We start from the raw sequence: 12,880 nt of genomic DNA, 5'->3' as shown, positions 1-12,880 counted from the left end.
TGCGATTGGTGGCATGGAATGTTACTACTAATTGGGTTTCTGCCAAATACTTGTGACTTGGCGTAGCCACAGTTGGAAGCAGGATACTGGGCTAGATGGCCCATTGTTACTCTTCAGGATTCCAGCATCTTGCTATTCTTTGGGGTTCTAAGTGGAATGTTGCTACTCTTTGAGATTCTGCATGGAATCTTCTCACTCTTTAGGATTCCAGAATCTTGCTATTCTTTGGGGTTCTACATGGAATGTTGCTACTCTTTGAGACTCTGCATGGAATCTTGTCACTCTTTAGGATTCCAGAATAGAAACATAGAAACATGACGGCAGGTAAAGGCCAAATGACCCATCCAGTCTGCCCATCCTCTGAAACCCCTAACTCTTCCTTTCCCTAAGCTTATCCCATGCCTTCTTAAATTTTGACACAGTCCTCGACTCCACAACCTCTTGCTATTCTTTGGGGTTCTACGTGGAATGTTGCCATGATTTGGGTTTCTGCCAGTACTTGTGACCTGGCTTGGCCACTGTTTGGAAAACAGGATACTGGACTAGATGGGCCATTGGTCTGACCCAGTATGGCTATTCTTATGTTCTTATCTGATCTCTGTGAGTTAGCCATATAGCAAATCTTAATGAACTATTAACATAGGCAGGCTGCACACACCCTCACACCTCAGGCCCTCACACATAAGACACACAATGACTGGGCAAGAAGCAAGTTCTGGGGCATAAATGGCCACAGCTCTATTAAAACACATTAGCATAACCCCTAGGAAGCATCCAAGCCTTGAGTTCCATATTGTAGAGGCTTCTCCCTGCTATACCTTTCCAGCTGGCCCATGTGTCAGCCAGCCATATCTCCTTCTCCAGCGTGGCCCCGTGCAGGACGTAAGGCGTCAGAAACAGATGATCCCACAACGAAGGCGCCGGAGTTGACCGGCGCTGAAGACTCTTCGGTTGGCGGGATTTGGGGACCCCCGCCAACAAACAAGGTACCTGATGCGGCAGCGGGGCGGGCGGTGGTGGCGGCAGGGGGAGTTTTGCGGTTGCGGTGGTGGGGGGAGGGGTCGTCGGTGGCGAGGGGAGGTCGGCGGCTAAACAGTGCCCCCCACCTCGGGCTCTGGCCCTCCCCTCCCGCCAAGGTCTTGCTACGCCCATGGTTCAGAGTCAGGGTAAGTGGGCAAAGCCCAGACCCAACATACACAGTGGGGACGAAATGACTGGGGATCGCTCTTACCCCATTCCATTTACTTTGAGGACTTCACCCAGATAGACTGGGGATTGTTCCTGCCCATTTTATAGAATTTGATGCAGTAAGTGGGGTCTGGGGGAGGAAGGGGAATGAGCGGGGGGGGGAGGGGTTATAGGGTGATACCTAGAGGGTCATTTCCTAAATGAAAGGAAACAAAAAAAAAAAAAACAGAATTTCTGAGGAAAGAATGTTTTGGTTAGTTTGAAAATGAACTGAAAATTTTGTAATGTTTTTCCACCCCTTTTGAAATGAATACATATTCCTACACTATCTGGAACTGTATTTGTACACAACAGAAGCAGTGCATGCAAATCTCTCGTGCATATTCATTGCGGGTATCCTGAAAATCTGACTGGCTGGGTTGTCTTGAGGACTGGGTTGAAAACTGGTATTATGAGATCATTACGTCTGCCTCTTGTCCGCCTCCAACAGTAAATGTGTCTGTTTGTTTATTAGGATTTATTAACCATCTTTAGGAAGAGATTCACCCGAGGTGGTGAGCAGCCGGTACAGTTTGACATAAAACTTACAATTTTCTTAACATAACTAGTGAAATGATCAAACATAAGCATTGAGGTAAACTCGGAGAAGGCAAACAGGAGTAACGTTAACGTAGTATCAAAAATACACAGCTGCGCAGCACAGTAGAACAATTGACCCAGTATCGGGGGGAGGGGCAGGGGGGGCAAAATTCCCTGGGCCTGGCCTCCAAGGGGGGGGGGCCCGGTGGCAGCAAGCTTCTTCTTGCTTCTAGGTCTGTCTCTCTCCTGCGTGCCGGGACCCAGAAGGTTGCATTCAAGCGATAACCCAGCTTACCCAGGTTATCGCGTTAATACAATCATTCGGATCCCAGCGCACAGGAGCAGGAGACGACAGACCAAAGAGGTTTTCAGCCAACCTCTTTGCGACAGACTGAGGAAGGTAAGGGGGTGGGGGCGGAGGCCTGAATGTGGTGGCAGCACGAGTGAGTGTGGGGGGGGGGGGGTCTTGCCCCGGGCTCAGCTGCGTCTCTTGGCAGCCCTGCCCAGTACGGCTATTCTTACGTTCTTGATTATATAATTAAAATATGATAAAAGACAGTAGAGTACAAGGCTGCCCCCTATCACCTTTAAACCGTATTCGTCCAATTTAGTTCAGATGTTGGCCACAAACAGTAAAGTACCTTATCTCTCAGCCCAGCTCGTGCTTTTTTGGGGCGGTTCCCACCCTTACAATCTCATTTTTGAAACGTTTTCTACAAGGAATTGAAGTGGGCCGCTTCAGCTGCAATCTCTTGAGGGGGGAGGAGGGAGGCGGCAGAGCTGTCCTGTCATTGGTTGGTCCCTGTGGTAACCATCTGACTTCATTTCATTCCCTGTGAGGAAAAGTTGTCTTTAAATGAATGAGGCATTATGAGGAAATAAGTAACATCATACACCAATGAACCCTCGTCAACTTCCTTAGCCTGCCCAGCCCTGGCTCGGGAGAGGAACAAAGAAATTCATTTTCACTCTACGGCAAGGGTTCTCAAACCACTCCTGGGGACACAACCAGGCCAGTCTGGTTTTCACGATATCCACAATGAATATGCACGGGATAAATCTGTAAACACTTCCTCCGTGGTATGCAAATGTATCTCACCCATATTCATTGTGGATATCGTGAAAACCCGAGTGGCTAGGTGTGTTCCGCGGACTGGGTTGAGATCCCCCACCTGCTCAATGGGCACCGTGGAAATCTGTTTCCACAGCGGTCTTCTTCGATGGGAGGCTCCCAAGCTTGCCGCAAGCTTCGGTGTCCTGGAAAGCAGATGTGCTGCCATCTCTGGGATGCAGAGGGAGCCTTCTGGACACCAAGCGTATGACGGTCATGGCACTGTGGTAGGAACGTGGGTAGCCCGAGGCAGCAGCAATACCAGCTCGCTGTAGGCGATCTCTTTGGCAGTGTCTGGCTGTGGCTGGCCCTTTGCAACCTGTCGTGGTGGAGGGACCTGGTGGAGGGCATTCCTGATTTCTGCATATACTGTCCTGTCCCTCATGGTCTGGACAGGTGCAGAAGCAGAGGCATTTCCGAAAGAGAAAGAGAGAGAGAGAGAGAGAGGATTTGAATCCAAAATTTGCATCAGAACAAAACATTTCTAAATTTTTCCTTATTTTTAAGGGAGAAGTGAGGAGATCAGTGTGTATCACTGTACTGTGATGTAGTAAGTTTGCTGGGTTATTAATTTTGCTGGATCTAGGATTTATGAAAAGTGTTACTGGCTGGAACTGATCGCAGTGGTGTAGCCACAGGAGGTCTGGGTGGGCTGGGGCCCACCCAATTTAGACTCAGGCCCACCCAAAATTGAGACATTCTTGCTGTGGCTGGCAGGGATCCCTAAACTCCACCAGCTAAAGATTTTCCTCCTCCATGGACAGCCACTGCTCTTCCAAATGGTATCCAACAGTCAGGGCTATCGAGATACAGAGCCAGGCAAGACGACACATGTCACCAGCCAAGCAGGTTTAAACTGACTTTTCCTCAGACCTTCAGGCTTCCATCTCCAAAGCCCAAAGAACCAGTTTCAACTATCCCTGAATTGTGATTGGGTTACTACCAGTGCGTTATTTCCAGCCAAAATGGTTGCCGGTACTCAAATGCCAGGCCACCCTTCAGAGATGGGGGTGATTGCTAAGGGACCCACCCCACAATAGCCAGGCCCCCTGCAACCAGTCACAGAATCTATGACAAGGCAGAATTGGTTTGCAGAGCCTGAGCTCTTTCATTAAAACTTGAAGACCATGGGTCAATTTTAGCAGACAATGGAAAAGGTGCCAGTACTCAGTACCCCCAAGTACCCCCTCAAAAAAAGCCCTGGTTCCTATACACCATGGGACCTCAGTTCTTAATGGCCCAACAAGAATGATAAAAGCAGGCTTCATTTCCTCTCGCTTGCTTGTTGGATCCACCCTCTCTCTGGACCTTTGCTGGACTCCTCATCTTCACCCAAGACGAGACCTTCTCCACGTTCCACTCCGCAAACAGAAGACCTTTTCTGCCAGCAAAGGATCATATCTAGCTCCCCTCTGCGGAAGCAAGAACCTTCTTTACCACTCCGACCAACAACAGAACGAAGAAAGGATACATCTGGATCCCAATCAGTGAGTTCATCCTGATCCAGCACAATCAATAATTCAGACTTTCTAGGAATATTTATCCCGTGGCCCATTTTGCTTGTATAAGATCCCTAAACTGAGTGCTAAAATTAATGCATTGCCCGTACAGTATTGTAAATAAATGTACTCTGCAGCTGAGAATAAGAATCTAGTCTTCCTTAATGTTCTGAGTGTGTTTCCTTAATCACCGTGCAGTTCAGGTTGTGCTGTTCCCCCAACATAAATATTGCATTTCTCTTGCATAATTAAATCTGTTTACGTCACATCAACACCAGGTAATCTGGAGCCTGAAGACCTGCTGAGCCTCTTCAGGAGTCTGGACTACAGCTCCCATAATACTTGGAGTTTGTGACCCTGCATAACTTATGATTCTGTTCTTTAGCCATTGTCTTATTCTATCTTGCTTTGATCTTGACATGTTAAAGAAATTGTCGTGTTTTTCAATTGCACGAACAGTTTTGCATTCCTTCTCTTTCTCTGTATAAGTTATTTCCTCCTGTTCCTCTGGGTACCTAGATCAACCGGAACCAGGATCTGCCCTCATTAGCTTTTATTCCCAATGACTCAGGAAATTTTTTTTTTCTGTTTTATATTTTGTCACAGTCACTGTAGGAATAATTATGGCCAGGAACACACACCAGAGTGCTCACCCTCACCCTGCAATCATGGGTCATCGCATTCCTCCATTAGATGCCACTGTTGCATAATGACTGACCTCCCTCTGCTCTTTCCTCAGCACTCTCCCTATCCCCAGCCTCAGGGCATGGAAGATCTGAGCTGGGATATGAATTGTGTCTAGTGACCCAGGGGCGTAGCCAGACTTCGACGGGAGGGGGGTCCAGAGCCCAAGGTGAGGGGGCACATTTTAGCCCCCCCCCCAGCGCCGCCAACCCTCCCACCTGCCGCCAACTTTCACCCTCCCCCCACCGCTGCCGCAACCCTCTCGTCTCCCCCTTCCTGCCGCCAACCCTTTCCCGCCACGTACCTTTGCTGTCGGGGGACCCCAACCCCCACCAGTCGAAGTCCTCCTCTCGGCCACGTGGCATTGCTGAATGATCTGATCACGTTTGAATCTGTTTCTGCGCGTGCATCTGATGCCCTGACGTCAGACGCACGCACAGAAACTTGATCAGATCATTCAGCAAGCAATGCCACGCGGCCGAGAAGAGGACTTCGGCTGGTGGGGGTTGGGGTCCCCCGCCAGCAAAGGTACACAATGGCGGCGGGGGAGGGTTGGCAGCGGGAAGGGGGGGTCTAGGGCCAAATCTACGGTGCCCTCGTCCCCATGATAGCTACACCCCTGGTCTAGTCTGATTTCTATGCACACCTTTGACACTCCATGACACGTGTTCTCTTCGGTATCCCTGGTGATGGGTGGTCGCACCTCTTCTCGAGCCCCTGTGCATTTTCCTAAAGAAAAGCAATATTTTATTTCATTTATTTCAAAGATTTATAGGCTGCCCTGTCTTCCAATTCTAGGCAGTTTCCAAATTACATAAGTAATAAAATCTTTACAAATAGCAAACTAATCTTCACGTTAGACAAAACATAACATTAAATAAGATACCCATCTGTTAGATCTTCCAGACACTGCTCCTCACCCCCACCCCACCCCCGAGCTTAGATATTGCACTGTGTGTGTATGTGTCTTTGGGACTGATATGGGGAATTCTGTATACCGGGCGCTCACCTTTATGCACTTGTTATATGTATGAACTAGCCGTTAAGCCCGTTAAAACGGGCGAGAATTGTGTTTTTAACAATGTAGTGGAACAGCCGAAGAAGAAAAATAAGAGTTGGATGGCCAGCATGTCTTCTCTCTCCCTTCCCATCCATCCATGTGCATCTCCTTCCTCTGTGTTCCCTCCCCTTCATCCATGTCCAGAATTTCTTCCGTCTCCCCTCCATCCATGTGCATCTCCTTCCTGTCTTCCCTTCCCTCCCCTCCATCCATATTCAACAATTCTCCTCTCTCCCTGCCCTCCCCTCCATCCACCCATGCCCAGCCACCCTCCTCTCTCCCCTGCCCCCCCCCATGTCCAGCAACTGTCCTCTCTCCCCTTCCGTCCCCTCTCTTCCATCCACCCATGTCCAGCAACCCTCCTCTCCCCTTCCCCTGCCCCCGTGTCCATCAACTCTCCTCTGCGAGTCCTCTCATCAGCTCGCCTGCAGCGCAGCGTTCCTTTCCTTCTCTGTTCCGTCCTCTGACGTCATCAGGTCTTGACGCGGGGGTGGGACAGAGAGGGAAGTCTCTACTGCGCATTTGCGGGTGAGTCGGTCACCTCTCGTTTATATAGTTAGATGTACAGGATACAGACTTACATGAGTGCATATGCACACATATGTTTGTAAATATCAGGCATCCTAAGTGCTATTTCAGAAATATCTACTTATCTTACATAGCAGGGGGTGTATACAGGAGCAAGGCATGGGTGGGCCACTGTTCCCTTGAAGCTGAGGGGGAGTCCTCCACCTACAGTCCTGCCAGTGGGTGGTGCTGTTTCACTATCACATTTTAAATAGTGAGGGACAAGCAAGCTCTGCAGGACTTCAGGGAACCTGCCCGCCCCTTGCAACTGAAAGCACAATATTGAAGAATCGCCCTCTACTGGTAGCAATGCAGTTGGAGGACTCTCACTCAGCTCAGAAGAAACAGTGGGTGGGACCTAGGCAGGGCTCCCGCTTATTTAGGTAACTTACAGCCTAATGTAAGTTACGCACATCTCCACTGCATTTAGGAGCTCACACTTACAGCAGCTCTATGATTGGCTTAAGTACAAGCACATAAATATTAGGTGCAACAATGCCGAGTTATGCTAGAATTATATAATGGAACCTCTGGATGCCAAGGTTCCATTACAGAATAGGCTCCTCCTATGTGACCTTGGGGTGCCTAAATGGAGGTACCAGCTGTAGAATTTGCCACTATCATCAGGGTCCTACATTAATATGAAGTAGGGGTCAAGTGCTCATGGAAGGGGTTATGTATGTGGGTGGGCATGAAGGAGTGGGGTTGTGTGGAGAGGCTACTTGCAAAGGTGTGTGTGGTAGTTACATGTAGGGGTGTGTATAGATTGAGATTAGCTTTTTCAGGGGTAGCTTGAGATGAGTTACATTTAGGTACAACAGGTATTTCCGTGCTCCTGGATGGATTCCAATCTAAGTTTGTACCTGAGGCAATGAAGAGTTCAGTGACTTGCCCAAGATCACAAGAAGCTGCCAATGGCATTTGAAGCTGAGCTCTCTAGGACTTAGCCTGCTGCTCTCAACATTAGGGGTTGCTTGTAAGGGAGTGGGGTTGTGTTTGGAGGAGACGGGTGGCTATTTGTGAGTGGGTGGCAGTGAAGTTGTGTTGGAGGAGGGGAGCTATGTGTGAGGTATGGAGATGTATGAAGGGAAGTTCTATTACACTGAAACTTGTCTGTGGCTCCATCTACTGTTGCTTCAGGTCATCTGTTCCCTCACCCCCCCTCCCCCTCTGTCTGTCTGCTGATCCCTCCCTCCTGCTCCCCATTCTCAATTCTCACCTTTTGATGTCAAGATAAAGGCTGTCAGCATGATCAGGATCCCACCCATGGCAAGAGCCAAAACTAGAAGGGAGCCATAAAGCTGCAGAGAACTCTGAGGCAGCACCACCTCCTCACCTTTGCAGGGGAGAAGAGAAAGATGTGGATGAACCCAGGAAAGGTGAAACCCAGTACAGAGGTGAGAAGAGCATATCAGACAGTATATAGTGTAGGATGGTAGAAGCTGGTTTAGCACAGCGCAGGATTGGAAGGTGGGCACTCTACCTTGTACTGTTACCATCGAGCCATTTCCGGAGAGGTCCAGTGTGGGCAGTGGTCTCAGCACGGACACACTGCAGCGATAGAAGCCGCTGTCCTGCTCCCGGGCATCAATCACAACCAGCCAGGATGCCCTTGCTCCTAGATCTGCCCGCACGGACACTTTGCCATCCCGGCCAAGGGACAGGGGGGCACTCTTGCCTCCTGCAGCCTCCTCTGGGGTGGAGGAAGCCACACGGCTATATGTCTGGTTCCCAACCTCCCACAGGAAGACCAAGGTATGAAGTTGTGCCGCCTGCCTCCAGATCAACCTGCAACTCAGGTTGAAGGTGTCCCCTGTCCTTACAGTCAGTGAGAGGGGGGTCTGCAGGATGCTGTCCTCCTCCTCCTCCTCCTCCTTCTCCATCTTCTCCTCCTCCATCTCAAGCAGTTCTGGGGCACAATCACAGAACACAAGTATTTTTTAGAGTGGGTTCAATAGAATATGCTTTATCTCACAAAACATCCCTTCCAGACCTCACTGCACAGAGTCCAAAGATGTCACCAATTAACAGGCTGTATCACTCAAGGTCATTAGGTGTTCTTCTCATTTAACTTTAGGGCCCCCACTGAGATTGCGATCACTTCTAACACCACCCAAAAAGTCTTTTCTGTGGGTAAATGAGAGTTATCCAGGTCAATGCTCTACTTGAAAATTTCCCACCCTTCCTCTGGGCAAAAGTTCATGCCCATGGTTCTTTGAGTTTTTTGGTTGTCACATGCTATTGTTTTGCTGCTCTGTGCCACTCTCCTAGAAGCTGCTGCCTTAGGCAATTGTGTAATTTGCCTAATGGTTAAGCCTGCCCATCCCTCATAGAGACAGTCCTAAAATAAATTAATAAGAGGTTCCCTGTAGTCCCTAGACACCCCTGCAGCACACCACTCCTGATCTTGGAAGCCTTATGGATAAGTTCAAGGAACGAAGACAGGCAGAGGACCTAAGTGTAAGGGGTTGGGGGGGGGGGGCACATTTGTCTGCTGTCCAGAGCACCAGACCCAGTAGAAAGCCACTCAGAGGGAGCAGGAGAGGAACAAAGAGAAGAACCCAAGCTTGTACATTGACTCAAAAGAATTAGAAGTCAGATTTCAAGGAGGCCTTAAGTGGTGTGGTAGCCATGTTAATCCACTTTTAAAGGTAATAAGTAGAAATAAAACATAGAAAAGAAAATAAGACACCACCTTTTTTATTGGACTAACTTAATATGTTTTTTGATTCGCTTTCGAAGGTAACCCTTCTTCTTCAGATCGGAAATAAGCAAATATTGACAAATATCAGAACATAAGTGAAACACAAAAGCATTTCAATGACAGTCTCGCAGGAAGAGGGAGGGGTAGGTTAGGTGAGAAACAGAGCTGGGTGGGTGAGAGACAGGGAGAGATGGATGGCAGATAAGCCAGTGACAAAGCAGTAGAAAAGCAAGGCGCAGTGCCTCAATGGGTGCACGGAGCCGCCATTAACATGGCGCCGTGCCCCGACGGGGATGCGCACTAGCCCAAGCGGGGTGCGAGCGGGGCGAGGCGGGCTCGTTCCCGCCCCTCAGAGGCACCCCGCTGGGAATGGTCGGGAAATAGGAAGGGGTTTAAAACCCCTGGACTGAGCCCGGACGTCCTCTTCTGGCGTCTGGGCATCAGCGTGCACCCAGCCCCCCCTCCCAGTTTAATATTGAAATGTACATGTATATATTTGTTGCAGCTTTGGCGGGGTACCCAAGCCTGATGGTGTAAGCTAGGCAGCTGGGATAGCTGCGCTTACGGTTGAGCGCCCTTGCTGTACAGCGGGGAGCTCTGTATACGATTGGTCAGTCTTGCTGTGACAGCGGACTGGGTTTGGCTGCTAAGCCGGAAGGTTGATTGGCTTGGGTATGCCCAGGGTTATGATGTTTGTAATTTAAATAAAGCTGCGGCCAAGTTGTGCCATGTTAAGAAAATGCCATGTGTCTGTTATTATTTGACTATCTTGAATATCAGCAGGCCCGAGGAGTCTCGGCTGCCTATGTTATTCTATGGTTTATAGTGGGATAGAAAGCCCAGATCTTTTTAAGTCCCTGTCTGGTGGGCCTCTCTCCTCCTGGCCCAGTAGGCCACAAAACCCTTTACCCCTGGTAGGCACCTGTCTTGCTCCACAGACACCACTGTAAAACAAGCAACTTTGCCCTTCTGTCTGCCAGCCATACTCCATGGCGTCAGCTCTCCACTTCTTCAAGCCACGCACCAGGTCACCAGCTCTCATCTTTGGCAAGTAATAGCACCAATGTGGCTTCTTTGTTTTCATGGGGGGTCAGAGTATAGCACAGGTTAAACTTGTCCCATGGGCCAGATATGGACCCACCATCATTTGGAGAACTTCTCTTCTAAAGAGAGAGCACTTCATCTCCTCCCGACCCTCAATACAGAACAGTCACAGACAGCTCCCTCAATCTCCCCCCCCCCCCCTTAGCCACAAATACAGGACGCGTAGACAGGGAGCGTTCTTATTACTTACCCCGGTATGGGACAGAAAGGATGGACTCTAATTATACAACAAAAGCCCCTCACTCCCTGGTACAGGTCAGACAGGGCATCCTCTTATTCTATTTATTTATAAAATTTCTAGCCACATAATCGACAAGAGCAAAGTGAGGCATCGCTATGCTTTGAACAACCAATTGAAAATTATCTTGGGAAAGATCATCTTTCAGCCGTCTGATAAGATTTAACTTGGAAAAAAACAGTACTAATCACCTTAGTCACTTGGGATTTCATATTCAATGCAGAGTCCAGGGTCACACCCAAAGATCAAATCATTTTACTAAACTTAATTTCCATCCCATCAATTGAAAGACTTTGAAGCATCAATTAAAGGAATGCTAGACATCAAGATAACCTGTGCCTTAGACATATTCAAACTAACACAGTTAACTCTTACCCATTGTTTTATTGTCTTCAAATAAAGACATAGCAAAGACTGATTTCCATCACAGAATTTTCAATTTTGAAAAAGAATTCAATGTCGTCTGCGTAGATCCTTTAATAAAGACCCAAACCCTTCAGCAAAGTACATAACGGAAGAAGCAAGATGTTAAATAAAATCGCTGAAAGGGCAAAGCCTTGAGGAACCCCAGTGGTCAACCTAACATTCGTAGATCTATCAGCCCTCCGAACTACCCAAAAACTACGCATACCCAAAAAGGAAGAAAACAACTTTCCAACAACACCAGCAATGCCAACAGAACGTAGAACAACGCAAGACTAATTGAGACAAACGCGGCAGATATATCCAAAGAAACTAATATAAATGATGAACCTTTATCAAAACCCATTCTTAAAACATGACGTAGACAGTAATAAAGATTCAGTATCATGCTCGCAACTAAACCCAAATTGATATTGATCAAGAATCTGATGTTCATTAAAGAAGTCCACAGATTGAAACAATGCAACTTTTTCAGTTACTTTCACCCAAAATAAAAGGGACGAAATGGGCTTAAAGTTCTCAGCTTTGGAAGCATCCAACTCATCATTATTTATCAGAGGCTTAACCGAGGCAATGTTCAGAGAAACAAGTAACATTCCTTCGGTTAAAGACTTGATAACTAGGAAAGTCAAAACCTCAATAGAGCTTTAGCAATAGAAACATGGCAAGACTCAACAACAGATCCAGCTCTAACCTTAACCTCAAAATTCACACCAGAAAACTCGCCCCAAATCTCAACATACATTGACGAATCTCTCAAACTCTCTGTCAGCTTCACATCAAAAGAGAAGGCATCAATGAAAACCTGACTTGAAAGATGTATCCAAATGACCACTACCTGATTTAGGGGTTACTAATTTCTTTACCATGGCAAACAATTCTTTACATTGGGAAGGAGAGAACTCTATAATCTTATTTTAAAAACTCTCTATTTACTCTCAACGTAGCAGAATTATGCAATGAGTGGCCTGCCCTCCCCATGCACAGAGAGAGCCCCTCATCAGCTAGACACAAAGTGGTCTTATTATACAGAGAGATGTTTAAGGGCCATCAACAATGCATCCTAATAAAGCACCACAGAATACGTGGACTGGATTGAATAATGCCAATCACATGGCTGCCTTGTTTAAGTCCCTGCTGACTACCTGAAGCTCTTCACTCTTACGAACCTATAGTTGCAATGGTAGGGAGTGTTTTAGTGGTGCTGGATGCATAGTCGGTATCACAAGCCTCTGAAGCTCTGCCCATGGGGTTCCCCAACTCAACTATGTCACTCATACATCTACAAGCCAGAAGAGCTACCTTTCTCCAGGGAAGGGAAGCAGGGAGCCCGCAGTAGCATGAAGAGGCAGAGCAGGGTTGCTCTGTCTTCCATTCCTGCGTCTGATCTGGAAGCTGCCAGGTCAGGGAGTGAAAATGAGGTCAGAGGAACTGACAGCGGAGATATCAGAATTGGGGCATCAGTAACAGCCCATTTCCTGCCTTGACACACACTCCCTCCTGGTTCAAAAATCACAAAAAATTGTTAATATTGGTATCCAGATTCCCTCCCCCCATGCACGCTCCCAGCTAATTTATTAAGGAGAAATATGCTGGGGAAAATATAGAGTTAAAAATGAATGGAAAGTCATTGGACAAAGTGATACCACAATATAAATTAAGGTTAATGAATGTTTAAAGATGAAAAATTCCAGACCTACCTCTCCATGGCTCTAGATGACCT

At 47.8% G+C, this 12,880-nt stretch overlaps 1 protein-coding gene across 1 annotated transcript; it reads right to left on the bottom strand.

The window, feature by feature from the left end:
* Positions 1-2,842: 2,842 nt before the first annotated feature.
* LOC115458084 lies at positions 2,843-12,532 on the bottom strand. The gene is made up of 5 exons (XM_030187902.1): positions 12,460-12,532; positions 8,172-8,597; positions 7,908-8,024; positions 5,708-5,790; positions 2,843-3,266 (listed from the first exon to the last, which is right to left on the bottom strand). Exons 1-5 carry the CDS (start codon positions 12,530-12,532, stop codon positions 3,093-3,095), a joined length of 873 nt encoding a protein of 290 aa, XP_030043762.1. The 3' UTR covers positions 2,843-3,092.
* Between the last annotated feature and the right edge of the window lie 348 nt (positions 12,533-12,880).

Source organism: Microcaecilia unicolor, chromosome 14 (genome assembly GCF_901765095.1).
Source record: "Microcaecilia unicolor chromosome 14, aMicUni1.1, whole genome shotgun sequence".
Classification (NCBI taxonomy): domain Eukaryota; kingdom Metazoa; phylum Chordata; class Amphibia; order Gymnophiona; family Siphonopidae; genus Microcaecilia; species Microcaecilia unicolor.
The sequence above is the reverse complement of the archived record's forward strand: the minus strand, read 5'-3'. Positions and strand labels throughout refer to the sequence as shown.

Coding starts and splice junctions, on each gene's coding strand:
- LOC115458084 (XM_030187902.1), bottom strand. CDS start 12,532: ATGGAAGACAGAGCAACCCTGCTCTGCCTCTTCATGCTACTGCGGGCT. Junction 5,791..7,907: donor CTTTATCTTGACATCAAAAG/GTGAGAATTGAG, acceptor GCTTTTCTTTAG/GAAAATGCACAGGGGCTCGA. Junction 3,267..5,707: donor CGTGTCATGGAGTGTCAAAG/GTGTGCATAGAA, acceptor GCACCTGTCCAG/ACCATGAGGGACAGGACAGT.